The sequence below is a fragment of the Crinia signifera genome, chromosome 4 (assembly GCF_055691185.1).
Source record: "Crinia signifera chromosome 4, ASM5569118v1, whole genome shotgun sequence".
NCBI classification, from domain to species: domain Eukaryota; kingdom Metazoa; phylum Chordata; class Amphibia; order Anura; family Myobatrachidae; genus Crinia; species Crinia signifera.
The window spans coordinates 133,711,397-133,735,364 of record NC_139220.1 but is presented as its reverse complement, the minus strand read 5'-3'; the positions used below and the strand labels follow the sequence as shown (position 1 = coordinate 133,735,364).

At 40.4% G+C, this 23,968-nt stretch overlaps 1 protein-coding gene across 3 annotated transcripts in view; it reads right to left on the bottom strand.

The window, feature by feature from the left end:
* The window catches only part of CNOT2 (CCR4-NOT transcription complex subunit 2), a 73,039-nt gene that overhangs the window by 16,018 nt on the left and 33,053 nt on the right, over positions 1-23,968 (bottom strand). For all 3 annotated transcript variants that reach the window (XM_083182539.1, XM_083182538.1, XM_083182537.1), the window contains 8 exons: positions 15,717-15,839; positions 14,063-14,135; positions 13,735-13,882; positions 13,331-13,513; positions 10,818-10,897; positions 8,222-8,347; positions 5,547-5,671; positions 1,444-1,564 (listed from right to left, as the gene is read on the bottom strand). In XM_083182539.1, coding sequence (XP_083038665.1) covers positions 1,444-1,564; positions 5,547-5,671; positions 8,222-8,347; positions 10,818-10,897; positions 13,331-13,513; positions 13,735-13,882; positions 14,063-14,135; positions 15,717-15,827 — 967 coding nt within the window. In that variant the 5' untranslated portion in view covers positions 15,828-15,839. The remainder of the gene's footprint in view (positions 1-1,443; positions 1,565-5,546; positions 5,672-8,221; positions 8,348-10,817; positions 10,898-13,330; positions 13,514-13,734; positions 13,883-14,062; positions 14,136-15,716; positions 15,840-23,968) is intronic.

Sequence of the window (23,968 nt, the reverse complement as noted above, 5' to 3'; positions counted from 1 at the left end):
TAGTGGGGGTATGAAAAGGTCGTAGGACGCGTACCGCCGCCGCTCGCAACACTTCGGGTTCACGTTTATAGTGGGGGTGCACTTAACATTGTAAGCACCCATTAGGGTGCATTTAACATTGTAAGCACCCATTGGAATTTTGGGAGATATTGGAGTTTTCCTGTAGTATCCAGCTATACAACACAATTAATCATAGGCAACTTGTCTGCACAAAAAAACATTACTGCCATAGTCTAATGGAAATGTCTAAAAGCTCTAACTTTAAGTCTAAGAGTACGTATAGTTAAAATACATTGGGGTGTATTCAATGTGGCCAGCAAGGGGGTTTAACGGCGGGGATCGCCGAAAACAAGCGACCCTCGCGCTGGCCACTCACCCTATTCAACGTGCCGGGGGAATCCCCAGTCAGAGGACAGCAAGGATTCCCCAAGACAGCAAGGCGCGCAGCTAATGCAGGGAGCCCCCTTATTCAGCCACAAGCCTCGCTGTTTTAGCTGCCACATTCGCCATCTCCCCCTCGCTCCAAAAACCTAGCGGGGGGAATTGGCGTGTGCAGGGGGTCAGTTGAATACCGACACGGATCGCTGTCACAGCTTGCAAAAAAACATTGAATACACACCATTGTATGCAGCCATTTTCTGGGTATTAAATCAGAAAGCAACATACAGTAAATGCCTCAATTTAGGTCAATAGTTTTAGCCAATAGTCCAAATACTGGTCCCATCCTCAGAATGCCTACTGCCAAAAAAAGATCTGATTTAGTGGTTATGTATCACAGTTAAAATTCCTGATGTAGTAGCATTGGCGTATCATGTAGCCTTAGTATCCTTCTACTCATAGCAGCAGGTCAAAGTAAGCACCAATACAATAGCAAATAACATATGCCGAGTGGTGTATATATGTCAATTATGATCCAAATCTGAAAAGTAAATTCTAATTAATCCGAATACCAACTAGAACATTCTCTAATAGAAATGCCCAGGTTAGTTGGGACTGACTGGTTAGACATTTGCTCCAAGTGGTGGAAAAAATATATAGTAACAGTTAATAGTTAAGCCCCCCCCCCCCCCCCCACCACCAAAAAGAACCCCAAAAACATGTGGAAGTGATTTAACCAATTTAACTTTGATTAGAATAAAAACAATTTGCATTAATAAACGAATGTATAAGGTAAAGTTTTCTGGCTTCGTCATGTCAATGTTTCGTCGAAAACAGGTATGCAATGTCAATTATGGTCTATAGTAAAAGTCAATATATTTGTGGCCTAGGTAAATACATAATAGAACACTTTTTTATAATTATTATTTTAAAATCAACCATAAAATTTACATAGAGGCATATTTCCATATATGTTCCACAAGTGAATTCAAAATGTAAATTATGAACGGATACAACGCAATTAAAAAGAAAAAAGCCAGAAAATAAATGCATTAAACAGCTTACCATCCGGTAAGACCTGTATCCCTTTTTTTTGCTGGTTATTATTTTGCGTTGTGGAACTTTTATCGCCTGGAAATTTGGGACCATCTGTACTTGAGGCAGTCTTTCCCGATGTATTTAAATTCTGCATGTAAACAAATAAGTTACTTTGTTTTTATTTCTTGCGCACTGAAACATAAAATAGTATAAGGCAAGGCCTTCACAAAGATTTCTAAGTACACCACTCGGCTACTGACTCCAGGATCTGCTGATTGAGTTCCGAGTTTTCAACGCACTTACCAATCTGACGCTCTATCAGGGGAATGGGCCCTTAAAACTTAACAGGTTTAAATAAAATGGGGGTAGCCACAAACTTATTAGCCTGGATCAATTAGCCTGCTGTAAATTATCGTAACTAGATGGGCATTTAAATATGCGCGCTAAGTTGGGATGACTTGTGGATGGCTCCTGCAGCCATATAACAGTTTGGTCAGCCATATGCACAATATGATGTACAAATCCCTCTGCTAAATAGGATCATCATTGGCTGTGCTGCAGGACTGACATTGTGCACAGAAATATGATCAGCACACATGTACAGATATACTATGAGCTAGGTTGATCCTGGATGAACGGACAACTAGTATACACAAACACAGTAAAACATTTTCTATCCCTCTGCTCCAAAGGGGGGGGGGGGGGGTTGTGTATACAGCAGTGGTTTGGAAAAGTAAAGACATTTACAACCAAATCAGCTTTGAGGTAGGATTTATCTTGTACTTAAAAATTATATCAAATGATACCTAATTATAAGCATAAGCTGATTTGTTGCCATGTACACTTCTTGACTAGCGTATGTCTCATTCTCTTCACATATTCATACATACTCCAGAATACGCAAAAAATCAGAACACTAAAAAGAAAAATACCATAATATATAAATAGGGTACTTGTTTCCTAGCACGACCACACCAATTTGTATCGGGGTGATCGTGTCGGAAAAATCGCGTCGGTCAAATCGCATGCGATGCGACCGACGCGATCAACCCGATTTTTACATTGACTCAAATGTGAATAGGGCCCCTGGGACCCTATTTTACATTGGATTCAATGTAAAGTAGTCCCCAGACCCCCAATTTTACCCCATCAACGGCACCCCAAGATTGACGCCAACCCAAAGCGTGGCAAGCGCAGCGAGCCCGCGAGGGGCGGCGGTACGCGTCCTCCGACCTTTTCATACCCCTACTATCCACGTCGGCGTGGAGTTGAGAATATAAAGTGCCCGAAGCGTGGTGAGCGCAGCGAGCCCCGCGAGGGGACGCGTATAACTTCACAGGTATACGCGTCCGCTCGCCACACTTTATATTCTCAACTCCACGCCGACGTGGATAGTAGGGGTATGAAAAGGTCGGAGGACGCGCACCGCCGCACCTCGCGGGCTCGCTGCGCTCGCCACGCTTCGGGTTGGCGTCAATCGCGGGGTGACACTCACAATGGGGTTGCGTAACTTTTTAACCGTGACGGGGCCATATACAATGTGAAATGGGTCATATTGGCCCATTTCACATTGTTTGCTATGTAAAATGGACTTAATCAAGTCCATCTCATCTTGTGCCATTATAATGGCACAAGACCGACGCGATGCTCCCGATTTCAATGTTAAAAATATTTTAACATTGAAGCCTATGGCAAAATCGCGTCGGTCGCGTCGCGGGCCATGTTAATGCATGCGACCTACACGATGCTCCCAATTTTGCCTTTGCCGGCAAAATGGACCTGATTTCAAAGGAAATCGGGTCTATTGCGTCCATCGTGTACCTTAACTTTAAGGTACACGATGGACAAGATTGTGGCCGTTCTAGGAAACAAGTACCATAAATAGTAATAAAACCGTTTCCACAGTAATATCAGTCAAGACTTCTCTTTTACCTCAACACCTTGTGACACTTCACACTACTCTCCTCCTATTTATTTATAAAGGCATTTGATTTTTCATGTTCCTCTTAATTCATTGCACCCAGAGACATCTATGGACTGAAATATTCCTTTACTAGCACATTAGCACTAATGACATTTCTTTTTTTTTTGTAACCACATAGTAAGTTACTTGTAGAACATAATATCTCATTTTCATTTGTTTAACCCTTTATAAGTGGACGTTACAAAAAAAAATAAAAAAAAAATATAGACTATATTATTTTTGCCATTCTAATCTTAAGGCGGTATTCAATTGTTATATAGAGCCCGATCTCCTGTCCAAAGTGAAGGGAGATTGCAGGGTGATATTCAATTTATCTATATTATCACACATATGTTAGCGTGCCCGTCAGCAAAAACAATTGAATAGCGGCCAGTGGGTGCAGGGAAAACAATACTGCCAATACTGAATACTGCCTTTAATGGTAACTTGAATGTATGAAAATATTGTACACATTTTCCAGCAGATGCTAGAGTATCAAATTATCGACTTGAAACGAAGTCAAAATGTTTTGTGCTACAATGCTTTATGTACCAAAGATAAAAATGACCAAACAATTTGTTTGGTGTACTTAGGGCCTTACTTACTAAGATGGGTACACACTGGAGCGATGTCTGGCCGATATGCCATTTTGTATTGACATACTGCCTACATCGCTGTGTAGAAATACTTACATGCTCACCCTGGTCACTAGAGACTATTGTAAGATGTATGTGCTGCATTTTAAACCTTGAGATATTGTTTTTGTGCATTGTGTATGGTGAACTGGATTACAAGCGATACAGAAGACCAACTTGACATCACAGTCATGAAACTTCCTAGATTGGCGTGGTATGAATGTTGCTCTAGTGTGTAGAGGAACAATTATAATTTGTTAGTGATCAAACAATGTCATATATCGTTTAGTAGTTAGAAAGATTGCAGGTGTGTACACACTCTTTCTAAGATCAAGAGAAATAGTCGGTAAAGTCCGAACGATTGCTGAGCGCTCCTATGTGTACCAGCTTTAAACACACACAATGGTGTAAATAAACTCCAAAAACATATGCCATTTCAATGTGCTTTTGTGGGAAGCAATAAAATGATAAATATCCAAATGATTGTTTTTAAGCCATCATCATTGGATAATTTAGTTAATATAGAGCGCTAAGGTAAAATGAATTTGGCGAGTGACACCTGAAAAATAAATTAGTTGTTAGTAAAATGTTTACACTCCAAAAGGAGTGTAAACATTTTACTAACAACTAATTTATTTTTCAGGTGTCACTCGCCGAATTCATTTTACCTTAGCGCTCAATATTAACTACTTTAACCCTTTTCAAACTAGAGCTGCTTTTTCATCTCAAGCGCAGTTTTACCCTTCTTAACATCATTGGTTAATTATTGGATAGAAGACAATTGTCTCCGATAAAACATCACTATTTTTCTTCACATTAAAAATGATTGACGGTACTTATGTATTATCTGGGCTGTTAAATGCACCCCATTTTTTCATACCCCTACTATCCAACTACGCATGGAGTTGATTTTATATAGTGTGGCGAGCGCAGCGAGCCACCGTGCCCGAAGCGTGGCCAGCGGACGCGGTCTCATAAGAAAAACGGGAGCCCAGATATTACATAAGTACCTGATTGGCCCTTTAAATCCGGCAGTTGAATTTACTGAAGACGTAGCTTTGAAAAGCACCGCATAGTAAATTTAGAACTAAAGGAGCCCATACACGCTCCGTTCTGGGCGTCCGATCTGTACTTTTAAAGTACACATCGTCTCGTATGCCTTGTGCATGCGATACGATGTAAAGCTAGTACAAAAAGTATGTGCAGCATACTTTTGTACTGTACTATGAGATGCCGCGGGATCACGCATCTCATAGTACAGAACAGACGGAGCAGGAGCAGAGCGTGCATGGGCTCCTTAAGTCTAATTAAATACCTGAACATGTGTCAATTATAGTGAGACATACCTAATTAATAAACCACTAATTTGTGGTCCTCAATCAGGGACATTCATGAATTCTTAACTTCTATTGTGCTTATAACCTGAATCAATACATCCAATACACATAGCAGAGTCAAGAAAGGGTTACATACTTTAGCAATACATATTAACCAATTGTTGCACACAAATGTGTTATAATGGCACTACGTACAGATTTGCTGTCATCATTGCTCGATGTTGGATCTTTGTAGCTGGAACCTGGTAATGCAGGGAAGTCCTCGTTGTGTATTGAAAAGTCCTGGGACTGTTCACTTGCTGGTTTTGTCACCATACCGACTGTACAAGGAAAAGAAGACATTCATATTAGTCACCATATAAAATAACTATTAAGTTTGTGTCTGAAAACCACTTAATAGCAGAGTATGTATATGCACTACATTATCTTACAATGCAGCAAGGACTGCAGCCCATGTTGGGTCATGGCTAATGAGGGTATTAGACGCCTTCACAACGTGTACTTCTTGTGATTTGTGAAGAAAACCTTAACTTTCATTCTGGGTAATTATTGATAGTATGGAACATTTGAGGAGTAAACCCTTTGAAAATTGCATCAGATAAATGGATCTAAATGACATTTCAGCAGAACTTTCCTCAACACTCACTATGGTTTATATTAAAATGCATTCAGTTAGGAGCTAACTAAGGCTATCAAATTCTGCGAAGGACAATATAAATGTTTTAGGACCAGTACCACATTAAAATGAAGTCAATTTGGGAAGGGGCGATGCCGTTTTATCAAGGAGCTATACCGATTAAAAAAAACAAAATAGAAATGGAATAGTAGTTTTGTTTAGTAAAAATCTCCAAAGAGGAAACTGTTCATCAGAATATTTATAAGGGACACATACTGAGATTACCAAAAAGCAGATGTATTTCTCCACATGGCCTAACATTACTCATTTACTTGATGTGCTAAAACTTAATCTACCACTGCTAGCTTTGCGCCTGTAACCCCAGATCCTCTATATGCTTAGCTGAAGCATCCAATGCAGGATTAAGGCCTTCTAATACATCCTCTTCACATAAGCAGGGTTATCACTGGAAACTCTGTATTAGAGAAGACAAAGCAGCAGTGTCATAGCTACAGCCTGTATTTTAACGGACAATAAACTCACTTTTCCAGGATGGGTGCATCCCATGGGACCCGCTCCACCCAAATGGGCGTGCGCCCCTTCTCTATGATATGCCATCAACTTGACTGTACGACTGCAGCTTATCTTTGCCGTGGGTGCTGACCGCTGGTACAAGTACTCTACTAAGGCTTTGTACATGCCGGGGTGGCACGGTGCTGGGGGCAGAGATCTAGTCGCATGTGCGGTCCGTGGTTTGTGAGGCAGTGCTGCAGGAGATGCACTACACCCGCAAGGGCCTCAGCTTCCTGTACCGGGAGCAGGTAGTGTCCGCTGACGCTGGTACCAGAATATCACCAAGACTGCGTATGTGGTGGGGCTGCCAGAGAGGAGCAGTGCTAGGGGTCTGGACCTAGCTGCGGTGTGAAGCACTGTTGCAGGAGATGCACTACTCCCGCATGGGTCGCCGCTCCTTGACTCGGGAGCAGGAGTTGTCCACTGCCCCTTTCCTCACCAGCCTGGTCTCCGTCCTCAGCCAGTATGCTAGCCACAACCATGCTCTCAGTTGCTCCTGCCTGGACGAGTGCCCAATGGACTCATGGTGGGCCCACTGGATGCCTAAAAGTGGTGGCCCCCATACTGGCTGGGGTTAGTGGGTTCTGTGCTGCCCAAGCCGTACTGCCAAGGAGTGGGGGTAGTGGTCCGCGTACTGCCAGGAGGTGGGGCTAGTGGGCCCCGTGCTGCCAGGGAGTGGGGATAGTGGGTGCTGCAAGGTATAGTGGGTGCTGCAATACCTGGGGGTGGCGATAGGGAGCACTGCATTAAGAACACTGGTGGCGCTGTAATGCCGGAGGGAGGGTTGCTGTGTGATAGGGGAAACTGTACTGCCTGGGGGTGGGGATAAGGATGCTATAGCATGTATTTTACCTGACAATGAACACGATACTTACTTTTCCAGGATGGGGGTGTACCTTGGGACATGCTCAGCCCATGCTGGCAAGTGCACTTTTTCTATTATATGCCAGGGAGGGATACGCTCTGTCTGCTTAAGTGATGAAGTGGCAATGAGTCCGTGGAGGAACATTATTTTCAGCATCACAGGGTGGGTCGCGCTAAAGCACCGCTGCCGGACCAGCTGCATGGCAGAGAGTGATGCACGCTTCAGTGGTGTGTCCCCCCGCTGCTCCAGAATGTTCAGAGCTGGGTATGTGCAAGCAGGGGGAGGAGGTGGGAAGGAGGCTTGGTATATGGCATGCATATATGCAATCCTGGGGGTTTGGGGAAGAAGGCTGGGTATGTGCAAAAGGGAGGGAGAGGGGGTGAAAGGAATATTTAAAAACATTCATTCTGTTGGGACCCAGAAAATGTAGGTCCCCAATTTTTGTAAGTGAGGGGTCCCAGGTACCCATTTTTGGGGGGCTAGGCACGATAATGATATTACTAAATACCATAGAGATTGTTGTCAATGACTCATTCACTCCAGATCCTAACACACCTAATTTATAACGGGATTGGTACTAAATCCCGGCGGTCAGAATCCCGGCGGTCAGAATCCAGACAAGGTGGGACGTGGATCGCACCCCCTTGCAGGCCCGGTGCCACGCTACGCTCCGCACACTAATTTATTCTCTGTTGTGTACACCCATAGAGGGAGAAAGTGTCAGGATTTCGGTAGCCGGGATTGTAACTGCATCCCCTTATAACAACCTGCAAATGTGTGCATAACAGTTACAAAACTTCCACGGAATTGCCGTACCATAAGGTGCCCTTCCCGCCAAAGGGTTTATTAATGGAGTAGGGTTGCCACTTCCTTCCCTCCTATTTCTATCCGCTAGTGCTGGGAAATCTGAAAGGTCCAAACCCGTCACATTTTCACTTCCGTCTGAAAGATAGGATAGGTTACGGTTACTGATGAAAGAAAGGAAAAAGTAGAACAGAAAAGAGAATACAGAAAATGTATTGGTATTATCAGAATAATAATCTGAACATGAAGGAACTTTAAGAGATCACTAAGAACTACACAAATGTAAAGAACATACAAGTTAACCTTCAGAAATGCATATATACAAAAGATCTAAAACGTATGACAGGAGCTCCACTCACCACATGATGTGCAGTATAATAAATCAAATAAAATATAAACTTAAAAAAGCTATACTGGAGTTAGGGGCCAGAGAGGTCTGCTTAGGGCTGTGCGACATTGCTTCACAGCCCTCCAAAAGGAACCACCTTCCCTCATAACACCTAACTGGTGGAGGAAAGAAAAAACGCAAGCACCTGTTCCCCAATGGTAAAGCGGTGGTAAAGCGGTGACTGAGATACTCTCATTGCTGCAGTATTACTCTCTGGATGTGGCTGCTGCTGCTTATGTGAATGGAGTTGGTGGAGGTGATTGTATTTATAACTTGTTTTACACTCCCACCATTAGTCCTGAGTGTAATTATTCTGAAATATTGGGGAGGCGCAACCATTCCCTTACTGTTCCAGGGGAGCTAAGACCCTTATATACATCCTTGTATAGTTCCCACCATTTAAGAAAACGTTTTTTCCCCTGGGCTAGGTGGTTAGTCCGAGAGAGGTTTTCAAGGAGGTAGAAGTCTTAGTAGGAGGACCATTGAGTAGCTGCAATCATAAACAGTACGTCTTCTAATTGGTCCTCCTGCTCACAACGCCCCCTGCAGCAAACACAAGGCTGTGCAGAAAAAAATGTTGACCATTTTAGAGGGCAACATACAGTACTGTAGATTTGAACCTCACATCTTCACCATTAGTTATGGTGTAAGGTGCAACAAAGCACTGTCAGACAAAAGTCATTCATGGACAATTAAAATCCTGAATTATAACAGATCATACAAAAGTGACCAAGTAGGTGTAAATGTTAGATGATGGTCATGACAGTCTAGAGACACAAATATTACAGAAAACATATGGTAGATCACAGACACAGCATAGTCAGGTGACAAAAGGGTTCATTTTGTATTCTGTAAATAATAATTCTCCAGTTGTCAGTGCAGAAAATTGTTAATAAAGCACAATTTGTATGACTAATGTGTGCGGGAGGCTCTTAAAATGTAAGTTTTCACATCTGAAAAGCCACTGTAGCTCTGTTATTAAAGTGTATCTTAATAAATGTCACCCCACATTTTAGGACAGTACCAAGTCTTCTGACCTTCATCAGCTGCTCTGCCCTCGTGAATGAAGGCTAAAGAAGCTTCTAAAATACTCTTGGCCATCCCTAACATATAACCTGCTGCAGAGGAGTTGAAGAGAATGTGACGCATACAAAGAAGTATGAACAGCGCAGTTATTTCATGTGCGTTACTTAACTTTGTAACACACAACATCTGATGAATATTTTTGTGAAACAGAGGCTTTTTAATGGATAAGGGGAAAAAAATCATTACAAACAAAAAAACCTGCGTATAGGGAAAAAAACCTCACATACTGGAGATCACAAGTGGCATGGTTTTCTCACACATGGCCTATATTCTCTCACAGGTGGCTGCCTTAATGCAGCCTTAATGATTAGCAACGGACTGCAAGGCAGTGATCCTGTGACATAAGAGCCATCTGGGAGTGTAGAGCAATGTACGGAACGATGGTTACACCGTTGCACATTGCATTGTGATCTTACAGAGAAGGAGAGAGAACCCTAGTGAAGAAAAACGTAATTTTTTCTTAAACATTGACAGTTTGTTAGTCACTATATATATATATATATATATATATATATATATATATATATATATATATGCTTTTCTGTCTTAAACACTGATGCTTGGTAATTTTACTATTTTCTCAATTCTAGAAGGCATTTGCAGACTTAGATCGGTAATTGTGAATCACAACTATATGAGGGGTATTCAATTGTTTTTTGGAGACAAATTAAAATCCCTCTATTTTAATGAAAGTGCTGATATTTTGCCTAGGCGAAAAATTGGTCCCATTCTCGGCCCGCTCAACAGCAAATCGCTTGGCAGGATTCAATGTCCCACCTGCAGAGTGCCGAAAAGGGGGTATGACCATGAGTAACAGTTGTGGATCGCCGTGAGCTCGACAACCCATGGCCGTTCTCGGCAAAACACTTTTAAAGTTGGACTTGTTTTGCCGAGATGCCTCTTCAATGTGGTCGGGAAAGACAACATTGAATATGCACCAACCGCTATTCCCCCCGTCGGAAATAGCGGTGCAGGATTGAATACCCCTCTTAATCAGAGAATAAAATATTTCTGGCTTATTTTAGAGTTACCAACATTTAATGTATACAAGGACATTCTGAAAAATCTTAAAGAATAAGAACAACCATGAAATTGCCACAGATTAGTTTATCAAAATGTAATAAACATTCTTACCTGTCCCATTAAAAATGTTACTCGATAAGGAATTGTTCAACCCAAATGCTTGATTTCTATTCATACCAAACCCAGACATGCTGTGTGGACAGAGAAGACATTTTACATTAGAGCACATATAATTACGTCAGGAAAGTGCAATAAGCAGCACTGAATGAAGACTAGGCCAATGTTTCCCAAACCTGGTCCTAAGGCCAACTCATAGTCCAGACATTAATATAATCACTGCTTCTGAGTACTAAGTGAACAAACTGACCAAGGTGACAAATACATCACATGTGCTTATGTATGCATATCTCTTGCATGGTTCATTACAGTTACAGGAAATTCGAAAACCCTGCGTTTTTAGCCTATTGCGGAACTGAAAATGGCACGTGGAAATCAAAGTGTATGTTTTTCACACACTTCTGATCTTAAAATTAGTAATTTTTTGGGGAAAAAAAAAATAATAATAAAAAAAAAAAAAAAATCGGTGGTACTTGCTCTAGAACCCCCCAGTTATATGTAGTGTTTGTGCAGCACCCACAGTATACAAGACAAGACTATGGGGGTATTCAATGTCATTTCCGAAATACCAACTAATTGGACCATCCGTATTCAATCTTCCGACTGTTAGCTACGGATTCGACAAACAAGCGGCCATTCATTGACAATGCAAATTGGAGTTTTCAAAAAGTCAAATCTGCATGGTTTCAATACATCTGAAAATGGCCACATTAAATAGGTGTGTGCACTGATAATTTAATTTCTGATTGCTAGATCTTCTATAGGAAATGCAGAGAGGAAAGTGGACACCCCTATTGGATGCCCCACTGTAGGGAGATAGAGGCAAACAAATGACCATTATCTGCAGTCTTTGGGCCCTTTACTTTGGCTTACCTAGTAAAATAGGCGCAAAAGCCAAATATAAACACAAAGAAAATTCCACCCAATGAAACCAAAAGCAGTGGGCTTCCAAAGCATGAAGCCATTTCATTTCCATGGATAATGAGGATAAATAACTAAATTTATAGAGATAAATTTGGCCAGGATTTTATAATCATAGTTCAATAAAAATACAGAGCATCAGCCATACTGAATGACTTAAACAACTAGCAATCAATATGGGCCCATGGCTTAACCTGGTGTTAATTCACAAATGGAATCTTTAATTCTGCCACCGTTATGATCACCTCAAGGAGGCTGGCATGTCAGTGCCGGTGAATGTACATTAAGTTGTTATCTGTAAATAATAACATTCCGTAATCATATAGCAATATTTACTTATGGAGACAAGTTTTTAGGATATGTATATCGTGTAACCAATGGCTTTTATGGCTAAAGGCCCATACACACTAGGGGACTTGAGCTGAAACTCATCTCAAAGTCGCCCAGTGTGTATGCCTGGTAATACCAACAGATGAGTGGCTTTGAACAGCACTGCACTATGCAAAGCCGTCCTCTCCCCACTGATGGCAACGGGCGGAGGGAAAGCCGCTCAGTGTGTATGCCCTGAGCGTCTTTCCTCACAGCGATGATAGCTGTCCATAGACGCTGGGCATAGTCACTCAGTGTGTATGGACCTTAAGAGTACTTTCTAAATTGATACACATTAAACAAGTAAAGCTGGATACACGCTATAAAAAGATTATCTTTCCAATCTGGCTGGTTGGAATGAAAATCTGGAAAGTCTGGGAACAAATTACGAGTGTGGTATATTTTCCCGACAGTCGGGATTCCGACAGTCATTAGTCAGACGTCGGAATCCCAACTGCACAGCTTGGGGAGCGCAATGAAGCCCCTTGCGGGCTCGCTGCGCCCGCCACACTGCGGGCACGGTGGCGAGCTGTGCTCGCCACCTATTTTATTCTCCCACTATGGGGGTCGTGGACCCCCACGAGGGAGCAGTCGGGATTCCAACATCGGAGTGATGACTGTCGGAATCCCGACTGTCGGGGTGTCCCGTCCAGCGCCCCAAATTACAATGAACCATTGGCTCCCAAAAGCTGGAAAATGGACAAAAAACATTTGCATAAATTGGTTAAATCAAAGAGGCTATAACCAATTTGTCTAAATAACCATTTTTGTCCGTTTACCATTTTTAAGAGCAAATTTCCAGATATTCATTCCAACCAGTCAAATTGGAAAGATAATGGCGATAGGTGTATCCAGTTTATGTTCGCCATAGTGTTTTATCAATTAGCCAGATGTCTACATACATTACTACTGTTCCTGAATACAGTTTATGAACGGCATTTTGCATAATTTGTTTGCATTATGATCTCAGTACACGGATGTGTAACATGCCAGCTCATAAATAAAAGAATGTCAAATATAGTCTAAAATTTTCTGTACATATACAGACTAGAATAGTGGAAAAAATACTGTATTTTTTTTTTCTTAATTCAAGTGTACACAACCTTATTGCAGATACAACATATCCACCTTATTTGAGAAATGAGATTCAGAAGCTCTTCTGTACATTCACCATATACGGGTACTATAGTTATTTCAGAAGCAACAAAGCCACTTACCTGTTCACAGTAAAAGGCTGCCGGGATGGTGGTTGCTTTGGCATACATATTATGCTGGGTGAGCTTCTGTTTGGACTGCCTAACCCTGAACTGCTCATATTGTTCGTTCTGCTGGGAATTCCAATGCTCTGTCCAACCTGGGAGTGGTTCATCATGTTCCTGGGATTCATCGGCAAGATACCCCTGAAAAACCACAAGCAGATTATAAAGCGCAAATGCTGTGATATATGTTATATTATATGTTTAGGTCCCAATGTGGCACAAAATCATTGTGCTTCATTTACAAGTCAGATTATTTTACAACAACATCACCAGAACATCCACTTCAGGTCTATTACAAAGTTCTTGAAATGTCACCAATGAAATTACATTTACAAAAAGGATAAAAACATTTTGCCAAGTACCTGCTTGGAGATGGTGGCGTATGAAGTGACATTGTTGGTACCCCTGTTGTCGGTGTTACATGATTTGGTAACTGAGTGCCTTGTGATAAGCTGCGGTTTAACTGAGGAGTATTGTTGCTCATCCCCCTCATTGGAAGGCCTAGTGCACCTGCAAAAACGTACATACAAAGGAACACATCAACACTACACTTCAAAACCTATGTGAAGCATGTTTAGCGGAAACTAGTCAGCACATTACTGACCAGTAATAACAAAACCCTGAAGAAGAGAACATGAGACATCTAACATCTGTAAAGGCAATAAGTGTAGGAAACAATGAAACTCTTACTTTGTTGCCCGTATAAACTAGCCCCAAATTGGGAAAGCTGACCCGATGCGGATGGTGATGGAGACGCCAGCATCTAAAAAAAAATTATAAAAAAGGTGAATAATGAATAAACGGTCTACATATCTTTTACACATTTACACACAAACATTAGTTCTCCAAATAATTAGGTTCAGCCTATACATTTATAAAGGAAAGTAAAACCTAGATTTTTATCAATATCTTTTAAGCGGAGTATAACGGAACTATATAGACTACTTGAAATCACAGTGTATACTTAAAGTGTGTTAACAAGCGCTCTTCCATTTGGACATGTTTGGAGGGAGGCGCAGACAAACTGTGTGAATTGCTTTATAAGGGGCAGTGCTCTTATTGCAGTTTAAGCTTTTTTCCCTTTAGTGGATGCCATTAACAGACAGTCCTAAAAATATGGGAGGGACCTTATTGGTATGCCGAGTTGAAAAGCGGTAAATAGGACTGATATAAATATACAAATCATGGAGTAATAATAGAAAAACATAACTATAGATCTGCCTGCATTGCACTGGAAATTTGGTGCCTTTTGAAAAGAGATTTCCAGACAAGCGTAAGCTGGAAAGGAACTCATGGACCAGCCTACTCCATATGTATTACTATAAAAAAAATATTAAAATACAACGAAAATATTTCTGATATCTTTAGCCCCATCTCCCCGAGTGCTGAACCCTAACATCCTCTCGCAGCTTAATCCTAACTGCATGATATATGCCACATGCACATAAATGTATACTTCAGACATTTTTATTTTTATGAGGGTGTACTCATGAAGTTAAACTTGTACTAAAATGATTTGGACAAGTGTCCTAAGGGGCAAATTTCTTAACTGTTATTTAAGTGGCACAACATTTTACTGCAGCTATTGGCATTGAAGTGTTTCAGTGGTTCTCAAACTCGTTCCTCATGACTCCACACAGTTCCCATTTGTCAGGTCACCCGAAACGGGCACTCATTACGGACTGACACATTTTATAAGATCCACAGCTGGGGCTAATTATTTTACTGGATTCTGTGGAGACTTGCAAAATATGCACTGTGTGGGGTCCTGAGGACCGACTTTGAGAACCTGTGAAGTATTTAAGAGTGTGGCTTTCAAAAGGGAGAAAGCACAACTTTAAGGCTGGGTAATCGAATTCGGCTCTTAGTCTGTTGACGAGTGTGACAACCACCTAAAATTAGGTAGCTAAACTTCTTTGAGGTGGCTCATCAACTGCATCTCAGTTGGTGGCAAAAGTGCCAAACATGCATCTAAATCTATTTCTCACTATCAAAATCTATAAAGCATCAGGGTGCTATGACATCTACTTTACTTTTCTATACCAGCTCTTCTACTTGCTAAAGTCATTCAATGAGCGTCTCAAAACAGAAGTGGGATGTTCATTTGAGATAACATTCAGCATAACTTGAGGCGGGCACTATGTATCCACAGTGGACACCACCACTCATCGTACAACTACAACCCCAGCAACCATGCTACCTCTATTCCTTGTGCTTCCCCACTGTCATGTGTCCCTGTACTAGAGTATGACAGGAGAGGCACAGCCACACCAGGCAACATGTGCTGATAGAGAAGAAAATGCCCACAGTTTGTGATAGAAAATAATTGGTTGTAGAAACTTACATCTTTCTCCGACCGATGCGGAAACATCGACGACTGGCTATAATACATATTCTCATCATGGTAGTCACTGTCGACCCCTTCTACGAACTTCTTTCTTGAAGCACCAAACATGCTGTATGTCACCTGAAAAATAATACACTGACTATGTAAAACAATCACATTACACATTTTCATAATCATAACTACAAGACCAAAGGGGTGGGGGGGCTGTAGGAGTCCAGAAATATACAGCCAAAGATCAGGGTAGCCTCCAAAAAGACTTCAAGCATTGGGTAGGAAGCATGTTTTGATCTGGTGCTCTTCTGACCATGGAGAAAACAGATCTGTGGGTGTAGAATGGACTTTTTACGGTCCACCACAATCCACAGAGCCCGGCGCTAAAATGGAAATTTATATTTTTTATTGTTCAATTTAAGACACTAGATAGTGTATTATAAATAACCTGTGCTCAGCTGCAGCTGGTGCAAGTGAGTCTGCTGGTGGCTCACTAGGAAAATAGCAAGAGGGTGGGGTTATGCACTAGCGCTGCTGGGGACAGGAATGAACCTCATGAACCTTACTGAACAGAAGGACACCAGGGCACAGTTTGATTAACGTTGTTGATTTTATATATATGAAAATATCATAATAAAAAAGAGCTCATATAGGGACATATACAATAACAATAAAAATAAAGCATAAAAATACACAATTAATAAAATTATAGGCAGATACCATATAAATTCATATAGAGGACACTTGAATGAATAGTGTCGAAATAGCCAATTCCAAAATGGGTCATATAATTGGTCGATACAGTTGTGAATAACACAGTAGGTATTAGTATGCAACTTGCGGCAGCCAGCTGGTTAATAGCAAGATAAGCACAGGAAAGTACAAGCCAGAGCACTGAATTTGCAGGAGAAAGCTGTAAGTAACCTGTTAGCGCTGTTGGAAACGCCAGAGAAGTATAGTCAGGTAGTCAGGTAAAAGCTCCTTGCAGTATGCTCACCCTCCTTGTTGAATAGTGGCGGAGGGGCGGGGAGCCCGATGTCACGGAGGCTCAACCCGGTGCTCACGGTGTGATGGCGTCCGTGCTTTGTATCCAATGTGAGGTAGCAGGGGAGGACGCCAAATAGGCGGCAGGTGCAGACAGCTGTAGGCGCTGATGCGCTGAATGAAGCTTACGGAGTTGTTTTAGTAGCGGCAGGCCGTGTAGTAAGCCGGCTCCGTGTATACGACCTCGTGACCTCAGGAAGGAATTGGCACTAGGGCGGAAGTGACGTCGACGCGTTTCGTTCCCTTGGCAACCGGGAACTTTTTCAAGACAATTACTCAGTGTCCGCCTCTGCTATTTAAGGCATCTGCGTTATTTCAGAATTGGTAATCAATCAACCTAATAAATCTATTACATAGATAAACAGTGTGCCCGGTGTCGAATTCATATTCCATTTAGATAAATAACAGATAGCATAACAACGGTACTTCAAATATAAGATACAACAATTTATAATTTTAGAAAATTGTACTTTTAAAGTAGGGGTATCCTTTAATCATATAATTGGTAGATCATTACATGTATTTGCTTGACTAGGACAGTTTAAGGATATATTTAAACATAAAATATACAGTCTATTTTCAGTATAATTGTGTATAAACATAGAGAATAATGAGTGTCTTCTGTTATAGATGAGGTAGATTAAACCAGATTATTAGTTGATTCATTAAAAAATATATATATAAATATAGAAATATTATATTACTGATAATAAATCATAATATAGTATACTGTATGGAATGAAATGTCAGGGGAGTGGAAAGCGGCAACTGCAAACTCAGGGCATCATGGTAAACCCAAGTGTCCTGAGTAGAAGCCTGTCTACACGCTCCAGACACAGCACTTACATACAGTATCTAAAAATAAATATAATTAATAGATACATAAATGTAATTTGATAAATGGATAAAGAGAGAGAGAGATATATAAAGGGAGTTAAGATTTCTTAATTGTTGTGGAGAAAATTAATTTAGAAGCTGTCCTATTACCAGAGAATAAAAACTGATGATAGTGAACATAATAAATCACAACTAGCAAAAGGAGGGGAAGGGGAAAAGAGAGAGGAAGGGTCAGCATAGTCGAGAATCATTGGTGGACTAAAAGTTGACACAGATTAGTCCATGCAAGTGAGGTCCAATGCTTCATTCAGACCTAAAGTATCTAATTTGAAGATCCAGGAAGACTCTGCTATGCAGAGTTTCCTGAACCTATCACCTCCTCTTTTAGTGTGGTTAATGTGGTCTATACCGGTCATTCTTAGACTACTAGGATCTCCTCTGTGGTGTTCGGTGAAGTGTCGTGGAATGCTGTGATTAGATGCCTTTTTCAAAATATTATTGCGATGTTCTCTAAATCTAGTCTTCAGACTCCGAGTTGTACGTCCCACGTACTGTAATTGACATGGACATTCAAGGATGTAGACACAATATTCTGTATCACAGTTGATAAAATGTTTAATGTCAAATATTTTCTTATTTGATGAAGAAGTAATTCTACATATTTTGTTGCACATTTGTTTACAAGTAAGGCAAATATTTTTGTTACAACGATAGCTACCCAATGGTTTATTGGGAAGCCAAGAGGAATGAGAACTTTGTGGAAGGGAGGGCAAAAGACTGGGGGATAAATGATCTTTAATATTCCTATTCCTTCTGAAAACAATTTTGGGTTTTGCACAAATAGATGGAAGAATTTTATCAAATTTTAAGATCTCAGAATTTTTCAGCACAATCTTTCTAATATCTAGAGACTTTGTGTTAAATTTTGATATGAACAAGGGTGGCTTTAGATTCGTGTCAAGGCTCTCAGGAATTTTATTTTTGGGTAACAAAAGGTTATCTCTAACGGTGGTCTCTGCTGACAAAGAAGCCTCCCTTAGAAGAGGTTCTGGATAGCCTCGTCTCCTGAAGTGACCAAGCATGGACTCAGACTGTGATTTAAAATCAGTATCTCTAGTACAATTCCTGCGAATCCTTAGAAGTTGATTTTTAGGAATATTAGAAATCCATGGTCTATGGTGGCCGCTATTAAAATGTAGATAATTGTTGGTGCCAACCGATTTGATGTGATTATTTGAAATCACCATCTGATTATGTATTGAGAACGCAATATCCAGGAAGTTAATTGATGTGTAACTGAATTCGTGGGTAAAAGTGAGATTAAATGGATTTAAATTAAGAAAGTTAACAAAATCAAGTGCTAAATCGTGACCCCCTCTCCAAACAATAAAAAGGTCATCGATGAAACGGCCATAGAGGACCAGATTCTCTCTATATGGGCCACCCCATATAAGTTGTTCTTCGAGGCGGCCCATATAGAGGTTAGCGAAACTAGGCGCAAATCTGGTCCCCATGGCCGTTCCAAGTTGCTGTAAAAAGTGAGTGTCTTCAAAAATAAAATAATTGTGAGTGAGTATAAAGTGAATAGATTCGAGAATAAATTGTTTTCTGGCTTCTGTGATTGTCTCGTCCCGATCAAGATAGTAATTAATTGCTTTTATACCTAAATCATGAGGTATGTTCGTATACAATGCCTGGACGTCCAGGGTTAGGAATGCCCACCCGTCCGTCCAGGCCAATTCATGAGTTTTGTTCAAAATATGTAACGTATCTTTGATATGGGAGGAGAGAGAAGTGACGTGACTCTGAAGGTGAAAATCAACAAAATGTGACAAATTAGATGTGAGGGAACCAACACCTGAAATAATGGGTCTCCCAGGAGGTGAGGTGAGGTCTTTGTGGATTTTGGGTAAAAAATAAAACGTAGGTGTGACCGGGTGCGAAGAAAAAAGAAATTGTGATTCATCCCTGGATATTGCGTCCTCAAATACAGCTTTATCCAACATTGTTTTCAGCTCAGATTGGTAAAGAGGGGTGGGGTTTGATGGTAGGCGTTTATAGTATTGCAAGTCGTTTAATTGGCGAAATGCTTCAGCAAGATATGCTGACCTATCCATCAATACTACCCCACCCCCCTTGTCAGCCTGTTTAATTACCACTGACAAATCCTTTTTTAAGGAATTTAATGCATGACGTTCTGATTTACTCAGATTGTCTCTTTTAAAGTAAGAATTGTGACCTGATTTCTTGTTCTGGTTGGCACAAACTGTTTTAAAATCATCAAGTGTTTTATTATAAAAAATGTTTATGGCCGGGCTTTTGTGCTCAAACGGAAAAAAATTTGATTTCTTTTTAAAAAGAGGGTGGTTGGATTTAGAGTTAGATATTGTATCAGTGTTGAACAATGTTACCTCTGTTCCTGGGTTTTCCCTTAAAAGAGACTCAAGATCCTGTAGAGCTGATTGGTCAGATTTATCTAAAATGATCGGTGTACAATCAATATCATGGTCTGTTTTTTTGAGTTGTTTAGCTGCAAAAAAACGTTTTCTACATAGGTCCCTTGTATATTTGTTTAGATCTACAAAGAGATCGAACAAATTAGGGTCCTGTTTAGGAGCAAAATTTAATCCTTTACATAATAGTGATGTTTGGGCATTGGTCAATTCATGCTTAGTTAGATTGAATAGGCCAGTTGTGTCTACTTCAGTCTCGGCTTTCTTGCAATACTATAAACGCCTACCATCAAACCCCACCCCTCTTTACCAATCTGAGCTGAAAACAATGTTGGATAAAGCTGTATTTGAGGACGCAATATCCAGGGATGAATCACAATTTCTTTTTTCTTCGCACCCGGTCACACCTACGTTTTATTTTTTACCCAAAATCCACAAAGACCTCACCTCACCTCCTGGGAGACCCATTATTTCAGGTGTTGGTTCCCTCACATCTAATTTGTCACATTTTGTTGATTTTCACCTTCAGAGTCACGTCACTTCTCTCTCCTCCCATATCAAAGATACGTTACATATTTTGAACAAAACTCATGAATTGGCCTGGACGGACGGGTGGGCATTCCTAACCCTGGACGTCCAGGCATTGTATACGAACATACCTCATGATTTAGGTATAAAAGCAATTAATTACTATCTTGATCGGGACGAGACAATCACAGAAGCCAGAAAACAATTTATTCTCGAATCTATTCACTTTATACTCACTCACAATTATTTTATTTTTGAAGACACTCACTTTTTACAGCAACTTGGAACGGCCATGGGGACCAGATTTGCGCCTAGTTTCGCTAACCTCTATATGGGCCGCCTCGAAGAACAACTTATATGGGGTGGCCCATATAGAGAGAATCTGGTCCTCTATGGCCGTTTCATCGATGACCTTTTTATTGTTTGGAGAGGGGGTCACGATTTAGCACTTGATTTTGTTAACTTTCTTAATTTAAATCCATTTAATCTCACTTTTACCCACGAATTCAGTTACACATCAATTAACTTCCTGGATATTGCGTTCTCAATACATAATCAGATGGTGATTTCAAATAATCACATCAAATCGGTTGGCACCAACAATTATCTACATTTTAATAGCGGCCACCATAGACCATGGATTTCTAATATTCCTAAAAATCAACTTCTAAGGATTCGCAGGAATTGTACTAGAGATACTGATTTTAAATCACAGTCTGAGTCCATGCTTGGTCACTTCAGGAGACGAGGCTATCCAGAACCTCTTCTAAGGGAGGCTTCTTTGTCAGCAGAGACCACCGTTAGAGATAACCTTTTGTTACCCAAAAATAAAATTCCTGAGAGCCTTGACACGAATCTAAAGCCACCCTTGTTCATATCAAAATTTAACACAAAGTCTCTAGATATTAGAAAGATTGTGCTGAAAAATTCTGAGATCTTAAAATTTGATAAAATTCTTCCATCTATTTGTGCAAAACCCAAAATTGTTTTCAGAAGGAATAGGAATATTAAAGATCATTTATCCCCCAGTCTTTTGCCCTCCCTTCCACAAAGTTCTCATTCCTCTTGGCTTCCCAATAAACCATTGGGTAGCTATCGTTGTAACAAAAATATTTGTCTTACTTGTAAACAAATGTGCAACAAAATATGTAGAATTACTTCTTCATCAAATAAGAAAATATTTGACATTAAACATTTTATCAACTGTGATACAGAATATTGTGTCTACATCCTTGAATGTCCATGTCAATTACAGTACGTGGGACGTACAACTCGGAGTCTGAAGACTAGATTTAGAGAACATCGCAATAATATTTTGAAAAAGGCATCTAATCACAGCATTCCACGACACTTCACCGAACACCACAGAGGAGATCCTAGTAGTCTAAGAATGACCGGTATAGACCACATTAACCACACTAAAAGAGGAGGTGATAGGTTCAGGAAACTCTGCATAGCAGAGTCTTCCTGGATCTTCAAATTAGATACTTTAAGCCCTTTAGGTCTGAATGAAGCATTGGACCTCACTTGCATGGACTAATCTGTGTCAACTTTTAGTCCACCAATGATTCTCGACTATGCTGACCCTTCCTCTCTCTTTTCCCCTTCCCCTCCTTTTGCTAGTTGTGATTTATTATGTTCACTATCATCAGTTTTTATTCTCTGGTAATAGGACAGCTTCTAAATTAATTTTCTCCACAACAATTAAGAAATCTTAACTCCCTTTATATATCTCTCTCTCTCTTTATCCATTTATCAAATTACATTTATGTATCTATTAATTATATTTATTTTTAGATACTGTATGTAAGTGCTGTGTCTGGAGCGTGTAGACAGGCTTCTACTCAGGACACTTGGGTTTACCATGATGCCCTGAGTTTGCAGTTGCCGCTTTCCACTCCCCTGACATTTCATTCCATACAGTATACTATATTATGATTTATTATCAGTAATATAATATTTCTATATTTATATATATATTTTTTAATGAATCAACTAATAATCTGGTTTAATCTACCTCATCTATAACAGAAGACACTCATTATTCTCTATGTTTATACACAATTATACTGAAAATAGACTGTATATTTTATGTTTAAATATATCCTTAAACTGTCCTAGTCAAGCAAATACATGTAATGATCTACCAATTATATGATTAAAGGATACCCCTACTTTAAAAGTACAATTTTCTAAAATTATAAATTGTTGTATCTTATATTTGAAGTACCGTTGTTATGCTATCTGTTATTTATCTAAATGGAATATGAATTCGACACCGGGCACACTGTTTATCTATGTAATAGATTTATTAGGTTGATTGATTACCAATTCTGAAATAACGCAGATGCCTTAAATAGCAGAGGCGGACACTGAGTAATTGTCTTGAAAAAGTTCCCGGTTGCCAAGGGAACGAAACGCGTCGACGTCACTTCCGCCCTAGTGCCAATTCCTTCCTGAGGTCACGAGGTCGTATACACGGAGCCGGCTTACTACACGGCCTGCCGCTACTAAAACAACTCCGTAAGCTTCATTCAGCGCATCAGCGCCTACAGCTGTCTGCACCTGCCGCCTATTTGGCGTCCTCCCCTGCTACCTCACATTGGATACAAAGCACGGACGCCATCACACCGTGAGCACCGGGTTGAGCCTCCGTGACATCGGGCTCCCCGCCCCTCCGCCACTATTCAACAAGGAGGGTGAGCATACTGCAAGGAGCTTTTACCTGACTACCTGACTATACTTCTCTGGCGTTTCCAACAGCGCTAACAGGTTACTTACAGCTTTCTCCTGCAAATTCAGTGCTCTGGCTTGTACTTTCCTGTGCTTATCTTGCTATTAACCAGCTGGCTGCCGCAAGTTGCATACTAATACCTACTGTGTTATTCACAACTGTATCGACCAATTATATGACCCATTTTGGAATTGGCTATTTCGACACTATTCATTCAAGTGTCCTCTATATGAATTTATATGGTATCTGCCTATAATTTTATTAATTGTGTATTTTTATGCTTTATTTTTATTGTTATTGTATATGTCCCTATATGAGCTCTTTTTTATTATGATATTTTCATATATATAAAATCAACAACGTTAATCAAACTGTGCCCTGGTGTCCTTCTGTTCAGTAAGGTTCATGAGGTTCATTCCTGTCCCCAGCAGCGCTAGTGCATAACCCCACCCTCTTGCTCTTCTGACCATGCAAGTTAAATAAATTATCTGCTGTGGTTGTGAATATCAAATCTTGATGATCAGAAAAGCAACAACACTTCTCCAAATGAAGATGTTAAAATGTAATACTGCTACACACAGTGGATAATGTATCTGAGAGCACAGCAATATAGGATAGTATCGAATTAAAATGAACCAAGCCAACCTCTACAGCAGCTGAGG